Source organism: Narcine bancroftii, chromosome 2, assembly GCF_036971445.1.
Source record: "Narcine bancroftii isolate sNarBan1 chromosome 2, sNarBan1.hap1, whole genome shotgun sequence".
Classification (NCBI taxonomy): Eukaryota; Metazoa; Chordata; class Chondrichthyes; order Torpediniformes; family Narcinidae; genus Narcine; species Narcine bancroftii.
Window position 1 is genome coordinate 340648585 of NC_091470.1, and position 14047 is coordinate 340662631.

General features: G+C 39.9%; 1 protein-coding gene across 9 annotated transcripts in view; it reads left to right on the forward strand.

Moving 5' to 3' along the window:
• The window catches only part of LOC138755727 (1-phosphatidylinositol 4,5-bisphosphate phosphodiesterase gamma-1-like), a 288265-nt gene that overhangs the window by 235220 nt on the left and 38998 nt on the right, over positions 1–14047 (forward strand). For all 9 annotated transcript variants that reach the window (XM_069922211.1, XM_069922215.1, XM_069922206.1 and 6 more), the window contains exons 20-24: positions 1052–1129; positions 2456–2559; positions 4726–4822; positions 7065–7131; positions 12433–12596. In XM_069922211.1, the coding sequence (XP_069778312.1) occupies positions 1052–1129; positions 2456–2559; positions 4726–4822; positions 7065–7131; positions 12433–12596 (510 nt within the window). The remainder of the gene's footprint in view (positions 1–1051; positions 1130–2455; positions 2560–4725; positions 4823–7064; positions 7132–12432; positions 12597–14047) is intronic.

Sequence of the window (14047 nt, forward strand, 5' to 3'; positions counted from 1 at the left end):
AGCCAGCAACTCTGATGAGTTCATTCATCTGTTGCCTTTTTGTAAACAACAATCCATTAATGAAATCTCTTGGGAACTCTCCAAAGCTTTTGCAAAGGCTCTTGGTGATGGACTGTCTAGCATGAGCAAAGCTCCAATATTTTAAATCTGTTTTAAAGTGTTTGCATCTGACCTACACTAAAAAACCTGCCCCAATTTATCTCCCAAAATCATATATATATATATATATACAATACAAACACAACATAATTTGTCACACAAGCAAGATTCAAGATTCAATTTTATTGTCATGTAATAAAACAGAAAATGTGATATTACTAGAAATTTCCTTTAGTCTACCAGAAGGCAGGCAAAGATTCACTATCACCGGACATTGACCAGCACCCTTACATCTAGAGAAAGAGAACCAAAGGAGAGCCCCAGAGTCACTGAATGTCCATAGTTTCATCTCCAAGGCTCCCACAGCCTCTACAGCCACACAGTATGCAGTCCAAACCATCAGTAACCTGAGCTCCAGATGCAATCCTCTGACATGATCAGGAAGCCTCCAGCATCCTCGGCAGCCTCTCGAAGTCAGTCAACTAATGATAATTTTTGAAGACATAAATTTGTGGTTGGCAACATTTTGGTTCACAGGACAATGCTCTGAATGTGGGGATTGCAGGTTTATCTTCTCAGTCCAAAGACCTGACAGCCCAGTGCAATGATACGCAAGGGCAAATCCACTCTCAAAAATATATTTTCAGATGTGAAAGATTTTGAAGGCTAGCAAGATCAGTGCTTTCTTTAAAGTTTACTGAGAATATTTCCACATGCACATACTCTGTGGGAGGAATCATTGATAGTTAGGAATCAATCAACAAACATGCAACTCATCAAAGCCTAACATGTGTGGAATCAATTTGCCTAACAGCATCGTATAATCACGGCAATTAATTAAAAAAAATAAATATTATTGAAAAATGAATTAAGACTTTCTTGCTCTTCCTGATGTGGATATTCACTAATCACAACTGCTTTCCTTATTGAATATTATTTACTTTTCTTTCAGGAACTGGATTATGGAGCCTTGTATGAAATGCGGACTCCTCATTTTTATGTTGAGGCTAATAAGATGCCAACAGCAAGGGTAAGATGAAGATCTTTAACCGTTTTTGTCCATAGGGTTGGATGTTGCAGGAGGTTAACACATTCTCCTTTCAGTATAAAGCCAAGATGGATCTTTTCTCTTTTAGTTGTGAGGGATAATTTGAAGTAAGCTTGCCAACGTCTTAGTTAAGTTCGACAAGTGCAGAGGCAAATACTGGACACTAAAATGGCTGTTTTGCTCAGACTACAAAGTATCTAATGTGGAAAACACAAATTGAGCATTTATTTGCATCCAAATGCTGATTAAGACACTTGTTGGGAAGGTGTGATAAAACTTTATTCTGTTATTAATTCCTTGCATTCCTAGTAGGCACTTAGCTCTAATCCAGTCTCAGTGGAATTATTGCATTCTGTCTAGATACAGGTTGATAAATATACCTTCAGAGATTGTTCTCACTGTTCCTTGCCACAGGTTAAATGGTTTAGCACCATCTAGCCACCCTCTGCACAGAATCAGGGGGGCACATTCAATGTTCTCTCTAATTTTTAGAAGTCAGTGTGCCCAAAAATCTTATTTTGTGCAATTTTTTTTTACTGCGACTTAAGTATGTGCACACTGAATGCTTGTGCAAATGTAAACAAAATTGTCTCAAGATAATTTTGGCACAGCCTATCTCTCATGGCTAATAAAACTGTATTGGCACATTTTAATATAATACAATTATAATGGAATTCTACAAAGTAACATATTTAGTTAAGATTTTATTTTATACTTTGAACTACTGTACTTTGTTCAGTTTGTCGTTTACACATTAATCACCTTTGTACACTGGTTGTAAAATGTGTGTGTGTGTGTGTGTGTGTGTGTGTGTGTGTGTGTGTGTGTGTGTGTGTGTGTGTGTGTGTGTGTGTGTGTGTGTGTGTGTGTGCGTGCGTGCCCATGCACAGTTTAGAGGGAATAGTGGGCACAGCATTAGATGGGGTGGCACGTTTAGTGTAGCAGTTAATGCAAATGCGATTACAGTGCCAGTGACCCTGTTTTGAATCTGGCACTGTCTCTAAGGAATTTGTATATTCTCCCTGTGTCTGCGTGGATTTCCTCTGGATGCTCCGGTTTCCTGCCCCCCTTTCAAAATGTACAGAGTTCCTGGCTAATTGGGGCACTTGGGAGGCACAGAATCTGGGTTGGGTGAGCCTGTTAGGATGGTGTATGTCTAAATTTTTTTAAATTATATTTTAAATATTAAATTTAAACATTAACACCAGTTCAAATGACTATGAGGGGAAAATTCCAAGTTCCTTGACCCTGGTTTCTATGTGATTATATAGCTTATTTTAATTAAATATGATTTCTGCTCTCTTCTAGTGCACTGTCAAAGCACTGTATGATTACAAAGCCCAGCGAGAGGATGAACTGTCCTTCTGTAAGCAGGCCCTAATTCATAATGTTGACAAACAGGAAGGTGGATGGTGAGTTTGCTTTAGCAGCAGATTTTCTACTTAAAATTGAAATGTTAGCCAAATTGGATGTCAAGCTCACTGAGATTGCAAATGATAATAAGGGAGAAATACACAAATAATGCCAGAGAATGTAATTTAATCTCAGAAAAATCAGATGTGGTAATGTGGAAAAGTTAAACCTTCAGAATAAACAAAGCAGAAAGCTGTGGACTAGGAAGGCTGGGAGAGTGAGTGGTTGAGTGTTCGGAGGAGTGAACCTATGGAGGTCGGCAATATCACAGAGGCCTTAGTGTGAGATCCTGGTCATTGAAAATATGATTATGCACTGATTGAGAACAAAAAGGAAAAAGCTGATTATCTTCAGGACAAAAATGCATTGATGGAAATGTATATGTTGGATATGCTATAGCCTGAATAAACATGAGATAGAAGCCTAATAGCCTGAATATACATGAATGTCCATGATCTTGAAGCTAAGAAGGCTTAGGCCTGGTTAGTACTTTGAGGGGAGACTGTTTAAGAACACCAGATGCTGTAGGTTTTTGTGTGGTGCACTGGACAAAGTAGGGACTCACTGTCTTCCTTACGGTAGACGAAAGTCAAAGATTTTTCATGTAAGTTACATTCTAAATTTAGTATTACATGACAATAATGGAACCTTTACCTTTACCTTACCTAGTTTTTGAGATAAATAAGAATTATTAGAAAGTAGCTTTCACAATCATAACTTTAATCGTGGACTAAGAAAATATTCTTCAATTAAGTTGAATGTAGTTTACATTGTGAAAGGATTATTCTGATTTGTTATTGAAATTGTTCTAACTTTATGGTTCCCATTCCTGAAGAAAAGTGTGACCAACTGAAACTCTATGGAAACCACATAGATTGACAGGAACTTTATAAACAGCAGAGAGAGAAAGGAAACATCTTGTTTCTCTGAGAAGGAATTGAACCAAGCTCGCTCCGCTAAAATGTCACCACCTAATGCCCTGTTTTCCATCTCTTTCTACCTTAAAATATGGACCAAATTTCTTGTGCAATGCCAGATATCCATTTAAAGTAAATGCCCATGTATGTTTGATAGTGTGTGCATTCTGAAGCATACATGTCTTTGCTTGGCAAAGTATCTATATGTGTGTCGACTATTGGGTGTATTCCTGGCAAAATTAAAAATAACTCTTCAGTATATGAAATTACTTCAATGTAATGATTCAAAACAAAATTCATAACAATCTATAACTCTATAATGTATCAATTTTTATAAGACAGGCTTTAATACGGTAGCTTGATATTTCAGAGGGGTGATGAGGTGGAATCAGCCTTCAGTAATACCTCTGTATATTATGCTGATATATAAATGAAAGCAATGCCATAATGGGGCAGTGATGATTAAGCCAATACTTTATAGAGTATTAAAAATGAGCTACTGAAGTCTTCTCTCACTGCAGTTAGAAAGAAAGTTGATGGATTTGGACCCAGAAACGTTGAAGTAATTTCTTTGCTTTCTGGAATGGGTTCCGAGTTGGAGGGAAACCTACAAGAGTTGGCATTCATATATTCCTGGTTCATTGTGGGCTTGAGAGGCATATCCATGGCGAGTTCCTACATTTTCTAAAGGGAAATTGCCACAGCCACTGTACATTGGTAATGGGACAGAATGAATGCTTGTGGTAGTTGACGGTGTGACGTGCTTTATTGAGTTTCTTAAGTGTTGGTCATCTAGTCCACATAAAAACATGAGAAAAAAATAACAGAGACTCCTGTTGAGTTCAGTTTCTCCAGAGCTCTGTCATACATTTGGACAATTGTTGCTTTGATGTCAATCCAGTCACTTTCACCTTCTCCCTAGAAATTCAGTTCCCTGGTCCATGTTTGAACCAAGACCATGAAGTCTGAAGAAAAGTTTACCAGACAAAACCCAAACAATGTATCATTGAATAAATATTGGTGAATAAATGCCATTCAATAGTACTGTCATCCTCCTGCAGATGTATGAGGCCAGACTGATAGGCTAGTGATAAACTGGATTGGGAAGAGCAGAACAAAATGACCAAGGGAAGAAACAAGAGGCAAATTAAATAGGAAGTGTATTGGTGTAGCTGGCTCAAGGCTTGTATTCTGTTTATTCAGTTTTCTTAACCTCATCTGAAATATTTTCTCCTTCCTCCCAATCAGGTGGCGAGGAGATTATGGAGGCAAAAAGCAACTGTGGTTTCCAGCAAATTACGTGGAAGAGATAACAAATACACCAGCACCTGAGCAGGAGGAAGCGGTGAGCAGGAGTTTTGCATCTGAAAATTCGATGTACCTGAAACTAGTAGAAAGCAATTTGCAGAGATGCACTCATCATAAACCTTTTCAATTTTTGTTTTTTGACAATAAACATTTTTTTTAAAATTTAAAGATCCACACAGTGTGGAGGTGACAGGTTCAAAATATTTTTTTAAAAACTACAAAAGCAATTATTTTAAATCTCCTAAAAATTACCTTTTAAGGAGGCCAAACTGGACCTACCTGCTGTGTTCAGTTCCAGGAATGTTGCTTTAAGAAGATTGCTGAATCCTTTTTGGTTGTCAACCTCATATAGAGAAATATAAGGAGTCACAGGCCAAAATAATATTAAGCCCGTCAGTTTTCAACCAGTTACACTGCAAGAAAATCAGTGTTTTCAGACCAGAAAGCCCCTGTGTCATCGAAAATTCATTTAACTGTTGACATTACTGTAGTGTATTGATGTGCTCACATAATACAGTAGACATTTCTATATTTGCTGCTCTTAATCTAATTTAAATTAATACAATAGAATACTTTAAAGCTCTCCTTCAAAAAGCAGTGCAAAATAAAAATCTGCGTGCAAAATAAGCACAGGAAAAAAGATCAAGAAAGGGACAAGGCCGTCTCCAACATTCCTCCACAACTCTCAGTGAATACAGTTCATGGCCCAAGTGTCCACACCTTAATGATTTTGATGAAATGTATAAGTCTGTAGATAGGTATTAAAGATAGGCTATTATCATTAACAGATTCCATACAAATCAAACAAACACATTTCCCCTTGACTTCTATGAAAAAATATTCATTTTCCTACCATGGAATTTTTGGCACTCCCTTGCTATTTTCCATCTTTTAGGCTCCACCATGCTTAATTAACTGAGGTAAATGTTTTTCTTTAAACTGAGGTAAACATTTTCATTGATGAGTATCATTGCCACATTTGGTCTAGTAGTTATTCAAAATGGCGGTGACATCTAGTACAGAAACTAAGAAATGCAATGTACATACAGTGCACTTTATTGTAAGAGATTATGTTCTAATGGGCCATATTCCATTTTATTTTTAAAATTCACCCTGGGCTACTTAAAAATGGAGAACAGGCCACAGTTGGCCCAGGGTCAGTAGTATGGCCACCCCTGTTCCAGCAGATGCAAAGAATCAAAGAAATATGCCAAGAATAGGCATCTTAACTTACATGGGAAAGATGAAGAAGCTTGAATTATTCTCCCTGGAGCAGAGAAGGGGATATTCACAATGCATTGGTTGAAGGTTTGGCAACGAGAATCATGGAGTGCATTCTTTTTAATGCTGGGAATTGTGATCGCAAATGTACTGTCTTGGTTGAAACTGTAATAGGAGCACATTCAGTAGTAACTTTCAAAAGGGAATTATGCAGGCTAACTGGATGGAACATAAGAAAATGTGAACAGGAGTAGCCACAGCCCCCTCAAGCCCCGCTCTTCAAAAGGAACATAGCTGATCTGCCCCAGGCCTCATCTCTCCTCTGTGCCATTTCTTTCAAAGAGCAATTCTCCAGCTGACACTTCCAGTTTCTCTGAAAAAAAATCTGGTTGTGAAGGCAAAGGAACATTCTAGAGAAAGGGAATAGACACCCTCAATAAATAGCAGAGAGGATTTCAGACATTATTAAACAATATTATTTAAGTCATCACCCTACTAAGGCTGGGTCTTGATTGGGCCCTTGTTTTCCTGTTGTTTTGTCTCTTACTCTATGTTCCTAGAGCTTTCCCACTCACCACTACCATTCCTTCATTTCAGTGGATCAGAAGGAGACGTTGGAGGAGAAGGATTCAGCACCTGGTCCTCCATAGCTTGTGTGCGCACTCTGAATCCCACTGCAGTGGAATGGGAGTGAGTGGAGTCCAGCCAGTTCAGCACAAGCCGAGCTCTTAGTCTCAGCCCTGCTGCAGTTGGAAGGGGCTAAACACAGTCCAGGCAATCCACCAAAGGTTTGAGATTTGCATTGCTGGGACTCTGGGAGCTGGTCACTCACTAACTCTAATAGCTTCTTTTGTTGGAGTTATCCCACATCCAATTTTCAGTAATTTCTTTATTTTCTGGAAATAAGCAGCCCTCCTCTTTTATACAAGACTCATAAACTTGCATTTGTGGCAGTATGAAATTTAAATGCAACGAATGCATCATAAAAACTATGTATATGGAATAATATCAATCAGAGATGTTTTAGTAATTTCTGTTTTGTTTTCCTATTCCTGCAGTCTGTGGAAAACAGTCCACTGGGAAGTTTCCTGAAAGGATTTATTGATGTTCCAACATGCTATGTTGGTGAGTTGTGCCACAAAGACTTTACATTATACTGTTTGTTTGAATTTTCCATGCATTAACATGAAAACCAGAAATTGTTGGAACATAAGAACATATGGAAGTAGGAGCAAGAGTCGGCCCTCTGGCCCATTGAGCCTGTTCTGCCTTTCAATGAGAATATGGCTGAGACTCATCTCCACCTACCCACCTTTTCCCCATATCCCTTAATTCCCCTACTTTGTAAAAAAATCTATCCAACCTTCCCCTACCTTGTAAAAAATCTATCCATCCTTGTCTTAAATATATTAACTGATTTTGCCACCACGCTTCAATGGACAGCAAATTTACCATCCTCTGGGAAAAGCAATTCCTCCTCATCTCTGTCCTAAATTCACTCTCCTCAATCTTGAGGCTATGTCCCCTAGTTCTAGTCTCCCCTACTAATGGAAACAACATACTTACCTTTATCTTATCTATGGCTTTTTATTTCCCTCAATCTTAACTATACCTTTGTTCCTACACAAAGGCTAAACTTTGATAGTGTTTGCTACTTAAATTGATGCAAGAAGAAATCATTTTGGGGGGAATCTATGGTTGTACTAAAATAATAAATGGAGGTTGATCCAAATGTACTTACTGCTACATGACTAAAGAAAGTTAATAAAATGTAAAAACATGCCATTAATAACTTGATAGAATCTCCCTAAATTTGGGCAATACCAAATCAGAGAGACTACAAAAATTTTGCATTTCTCACAAAAAGGATAAATGTCTTCATAAAAACAGGATAATTTAAGTTTGGATGCATGAATTTTGTGCACCACCTTAAATTGTAATAAGCAGTAGCTTGTACAAAATGAGGAATCATTAATCAAGCTGAGAGTAGAGTGCAGGTGCCTGACCTTTTATCTGGGATTCCGAAAACTGGCATCCTCCAAAAACCAGCACTTTTTTCGGTAGATGACATCTGCTCATCAAAGATGGAGATTGGCACCAAACATGACCCGACGTGACCCTTGCTCATTTCCTGTATATCCCGTTGCTAATTAGTGGTATCTTTACTTTATAAGTACCCTACCCGTCGAGCATGACCCTTGCTCAGCTCGCATTGGAATATCCTGTGTCATTTCGCTACTTTATAAGCACTTCCGAATCACCGTATATCGAAGCCCAACCAGCATCAGCGCTTTTAGTTGGCAGCTCAGTGGGCATCTTCGCTACCCATAATCCTTCATGCAGCTGAAACTGCTGTACCAGTACCATTGCAGGATAACTGAGAAGGGGGCCATTCCCCTGGCGCTGGTACAGCGGTGAGCGGAGAGAGAGAGTGAGAGAGAGAGGGAGAGAGATACGGCAGCATTACTTGGGTGGGGAGGGGGGGAAGAGGTGACAGCACAACATGTGGGAAAAGTGGGGAGAGACAGCAGCGTGATTCAGGTGGATGAGGGGAGAGCAGTTGCTCGACTCGGGTGGGAGAGGAGGGTAGAGACAGGAGCATGACATTGGGGGGGAGAGATGGCAGTGCAACTCAAGAGTGCAATGGGAGAGACAGCAGTGTGACTCGGACAGGTGGGGGAGACTGGCAGCATGACTCGGGGTGGGGGTGATGAGGGAGAGACGGCAGAGCGACATGGGGGAGAGACAGCAGTGTGACTTGGGTGGTTGGGGGAGACACAGCAGTGCAACTCAGGCGGGCGAGGTGGGGAGAGATGGCAGTGCAACATGGGTGGGTAAAGGGGGAAGGGAAGGCAGTGTGAATCGAGCGGGTGAGGAGGGAGAGATGGCAGAGCAACTCAGGTGGGGAAAGGGGGGAAAGATGACAGCGCAACTCGGGCAGGTAGGGGGGAGGGGGAGACAGCAGCAGGCTTAAAGGGACCAAAATCAAAATGATTCTGAAATCCAGAAGATTCCGAACAGCAGCAGGTGTCTGGTTCCGATGGTCCCAGATAAAAGGTTTGGCACCTGTACCAATCTTTTATGGAAAAAGTTATATTCAAGTCTCTTTTCCAATCTCTTTTGATCTCAGCGATTGGGACTGAATTTAAGTCCAGTAAATTATTATAAATACATGCTATTAATCCACTCTGAAAATAAAATCATATATTAAAAAGCAGATCAAGGATCTTAGCATTAGAAATACGCAGAAAATCCGAAAGCTTGGACTGAACAAAATGCCTAATTTGTAAATATCTAAAGAAATGCCTATTGGAAAGATTAAATTTGGCTGATAATTGTTCAAAAGAAGCAAAACTTTCAAACTCTATCAACAGTTTTCAGATTAACTTGGAACCCGATCCGTTAAATGCTCTGTTTAGTTTTTCTCGTGACTCAGATGAACCTTTATTGGCATCTCAGGAAAAAGTCTTAGCTTTTCCTACATTGATAGCCAGATGAGCTATTTTATTGAAAGGGAAAGGAGAAGCTTCCCCTACTCATATGCAGTGGTTATATGATGCAATGACCTATTTAAGTTTAGAGAAAATCAGATATAATATTAAAGATAGAAAGTTTCAATTTATGAAGTTATTGGGCCCATTCTTAGAATTTTTTGATATTTGGAGTGGTCAATAAGTACTATATGTTTTGGTCATTCTTTTTATCTGTTCTCTGGGGGTCGCCAGTGATTCCACAACATTATTGATTTCTTTTTCTTCTCATAAAAATGTAACCTTGATTAGAGGTAGGGGATTAGATCAGTTTAGTCCTTTGTTTTTTTATATTTTTATCCTTATTATTTTAATATAACAGTCTAATAATGGGTCTGACATGGTTGCATTCATTAGATTTATTACTAGATGGAGTTATTACAAGTGAGTATTAATAGATATCCACATTTTATTGCTTTTTTTCCCTCTCCCTTTAGTATGTATTTGCTTGCATACAATTGATTTATTGTATGTAATTGTTGTTTATTATGTATGCTTATTATGTTCAGTTCAATAAAATATATTAAAAAGAAAATATAACTTAATATAAATAATCTCCATCACTTGGGCAGTGTTCTCATCTATTAATATTTGTCAGGAATTGTGAAATTTGTATCTGCTTAAATAATCAAACAACTCTTTTGACAGAAATAATCAAACAACTCTTTTGTGCTGTAGCGTTCTATGGTTTTATGGGTAGAGAAAAGTAAAGGTAAACAGGCTTTTTCCACTGTGGTTAGGTGAGTCAAGAACTAAAGGACATGGATTAAGAGTGAAAGGAGAAATGTTTAAAAGAAACATTGGGGGGAACTTCTTCACGCAGAGAGTGGTGAGAGTGTGGAATGAGCTGCCAGAAGAAGTGGGCTCCATTTTGACATTTTTGAAACATTTGGATTGGTATGTAGATGAGAGGATTACAGAGAGCTGTGGTTTGGGAACAGGTCATTGGGACAGCAGAATAATGGTTCGATGCAGACTAGATTGGCCTATGGGCCTGTTTCTGTGCTGCAGTGTTCTATGGTCCTATGGTTCTCTGTTCAAAGTTTCAAAGATTCCTTTTAATGTCATTTAATGGCAACCCAAGCTCCAGATCCAAACCTCCAATATAATCAGGAAGCCCTTTGGAAGCCCTTCTTGCCCTCAGCACCCTCTCAAATCTGGTTCCAATACCTGGTTCCCATGAGCCAGTATCCAGTAACCCACAGCCTTTATGGGACCTTCGACTGCAAATTACCAAGAGCCCTCAGTCTGTCTGAATCCTTTGCCCGCAAGTTGCCAAGAGCCAGCAGCCTGTGTGGGTCAGTCAGCCGCTGACCCCCTTGCTAGTTTGATGCCATGGTCACTGTCCCATAGGATCATCTCTTATGCTTCTTAACTGGGGGAGGGGGGCAATTCTCCCCATTTCTAGTGTCTTGTGCCAGTCTGCTGTTCCCTTGGAGTCTCCAGCATTTCATGGTACAATGCCCAGCACAGGTGCTGCCATCTTGGAAACAGTCCTCAGAGGTTGTAGGTTTAATAAAAAAAACACCATTGACTCCTTTAACAGGCCGCCAGCATCAGGACCAGGCAGTAGGGCCCTGCAGAGGAGCACTGTGTCTCTACTCCCCACTCTCCTGGCTTGCAGCTCCAGCAGTGCTGCCATTTATTTTTGCAGTGATAGTTGTTTTGCAAGCATACCAGTTGGCATTTCGTACATAGTACAAAATGTACGATACAGTACAAAAGTACAGGGTTACAGAAGGAGATCAGTTGAAGTTCACTCAGGTATCTGATAAATGGTGGGAAAGGAACTCTCCTTGAATCTGGTGATATGTGATCTCATGAATTTCTTCATGATGGGAAGGGGGAAAAGAGAAACTGGCTCAGCTGGAATGAGCCTTTTAAAATGTTGGCTTCTTTCCCAAGTCACTGAGAATTACAAATGGGAGTTTTAAATTGGTACCCACTTGCTCAATAGCTTTGCAAATTTGTTATCCTTTCATGAGACAGCTATCCTAGCAAATCAACAAAAGCTATTAAAAATTAATTCAACAACAGCAAGCTGAAAATGTTAATACAACGTTTGATGGATTAATTCCTATGTTGTCAGACTTGACAGGTCTCTGGTCTTTGACAATCACGCCACAGCATGTGGTCTTGATTCCAGTTGGGTGTGGGTAGGCCGTATAAGACCAGACGTGAGCAACTCAGGAGTGAGTGTGGATACTGGCCAAGTGGAACAGCCAAGCCTCATTAGCATCAATGTTCCTGCATTCTGTTCAAACCTTCTAATTTCCCAATGGGTGGGAACAGGAAGCTGCACCAATAACAGATGGGACCCTTTCAGTTATTTGGCGGATGGACAACTCTGACTTTGATTACAGAAAGAGATGAAGTGCAGAATAATGGAGGCCCAATCCCAAGGAATATTCCATTTTTCTCTTGCCTCATAAGGAATGTAATTTTTTTAAACATTCTTTGGTAGCCTCACCTGGCTCAAGATTCTTTGCCTCATCTACCCCTCTTCCCATCTAGTACCTCACCAGTGCCACTCTATCCTGCTGGCACATGATCACTTCCATCAGGCAGATAAAGTTAGAGCTGGAGTAAAAACACATTTCTGGAGAAACTCAGCAGGTGAAACCATGTTATTTTATGTAGCAAAGTTAAAGATACATAACCAACATTTTGAGCTTGAGCCCTCTTTATCTTTGCTCCATGAATGTACATGGTTTGACCTGTTGAGTTTCTCCAGCATTGTGTTGTAACTTCACTCAGAGTGGCTGCAGTCTCCCGTGTTTTACTTTAAGATAGAGCTGGTGCCAGATATCCATTTCTATATGCACTGTAGATTTATTGTAATGTGACAACGAGGAATTCCCCGTGCCATCTCAACATTCTCAGATTTATTTGGCAGTGATTCAGAAGGAAGGGAAGGGAAGCAAGCAGCATGTGTTCACGATCAACTCTCAGCAAATGTCGCATCCTGCACAGCTGCTGGATGTGGCTGCAGATGGCCTAGAAGATCTGAATGACTGGGTTGCCAAGATCCGGGAAGCAGCGCAGAATGCAGATGCAAGGGTAAGCAAAAGATTTGGGGAAAATTGAAGCTCGCACTTGTTAAGCCGAATACAATTGCAACCATACTTTTATCCAGTTAAGGGAGCTGGAAACTACAAGTGAGAGAGAACTAGCAACAGGCAAAGGTCCCAGAGGATTGGAGAGTATCCGATGTTGTTCTTTTGTTCTTGGAAAACTGGGATAATCCAGAAAATTACAGGTAGGAAATTAATGGCGAGGATACTTAAGGATGGAATTTATATGCATTTGGAAAGGTATGTTCAGAAAAGGAATGGTCGGCATAACTTTGTACAGTGTAGTTCATGTCTTACAAATCTAACAAATATTTTGAGGAGGTGATAAAGATAGTTGATAAGGATAGGGCAGTGGATATTGTCGACATGGATTTTAGTAAGGTATTTTACATTCAGAAGGTAAAGATGCAGGGAACCCACAGTAAATTGATAGTTTGGATTTGGAATTTGCGTACCCAATGGAGACAGAGGATAGAGGTCGGATGGTGTTATTCTGGCTGGAGGTCTGTGACAAATGGTGTTCCATTGGGATTAGTATTGGGACACCTAAATGATGGATGAAAAAGTATATGGATGGGTTGGCAAGTGCAGGTGACAATTGTCGTCAGTGTCAAAGGATATAGCAGGACAGAGAATTGGTAGATGGTGTTTAAACTGGATAAATATGAGTTGTTGTTCTTTGGGAGGTCAAATGTAAGGGGAAAGTCTACAGTTAATGGCAGGACTTTTAACAAACAGAGGAATCTGGAAGTCCCGGTCTGTTCCTCCCTGAAAGTGGGCACAGAAGGTGTATGGAATACTTGCCTTTCTTTGTTGGGGTACAGAGTGTAAGAGTAAGGAAGTCATGTTGCAACTTTATAAAATTTTGTTTTGGACAGACTTGGAGTTGTGCATGTAATTCTGGCCATCCCTTTATAGAATCTTTGGAAAGGGTGCTAAGAGATTTATTAGCTTGCTGCCTGGTTTAGAGTGTGTAAGCTACAAGCAGAGGTTGGACAGCTTGAGTTGTTTTCTCTGGAGTACCAAAGACTGAGGGGAGACCTGATAGAAGTTTATAAAATTATGAGAGACATAGATTAGGATAGACAGTCAGAACCTTTTTACCAAGGTGAAAATATCAAATACTGGAGAACTTGCATTTAAGGTGAGGAGGGTGTGGTGATAGAAGTATAGTATGTATGACTGTCAATGGGAAGCTGGCCTGTCCCCCACTGGTGACTCGCTCCCTGGTAACTCCTCCTCTTGGGACCCTGAAATAAGGTCGACCTCCCTCTCCCTGTCCTCAGTCAAGCTTGTGGAATCGGGCCAGCTAACAAATCTAAAGTGTAATAAAGCCTAGCGTTCCTCACTCTACGCTTTGGAATCATTGATAGAACGTATTAATTTATTACACTTTAAATCTTCCACACGGAATGGACAAACTTCTGTGATCCAAAA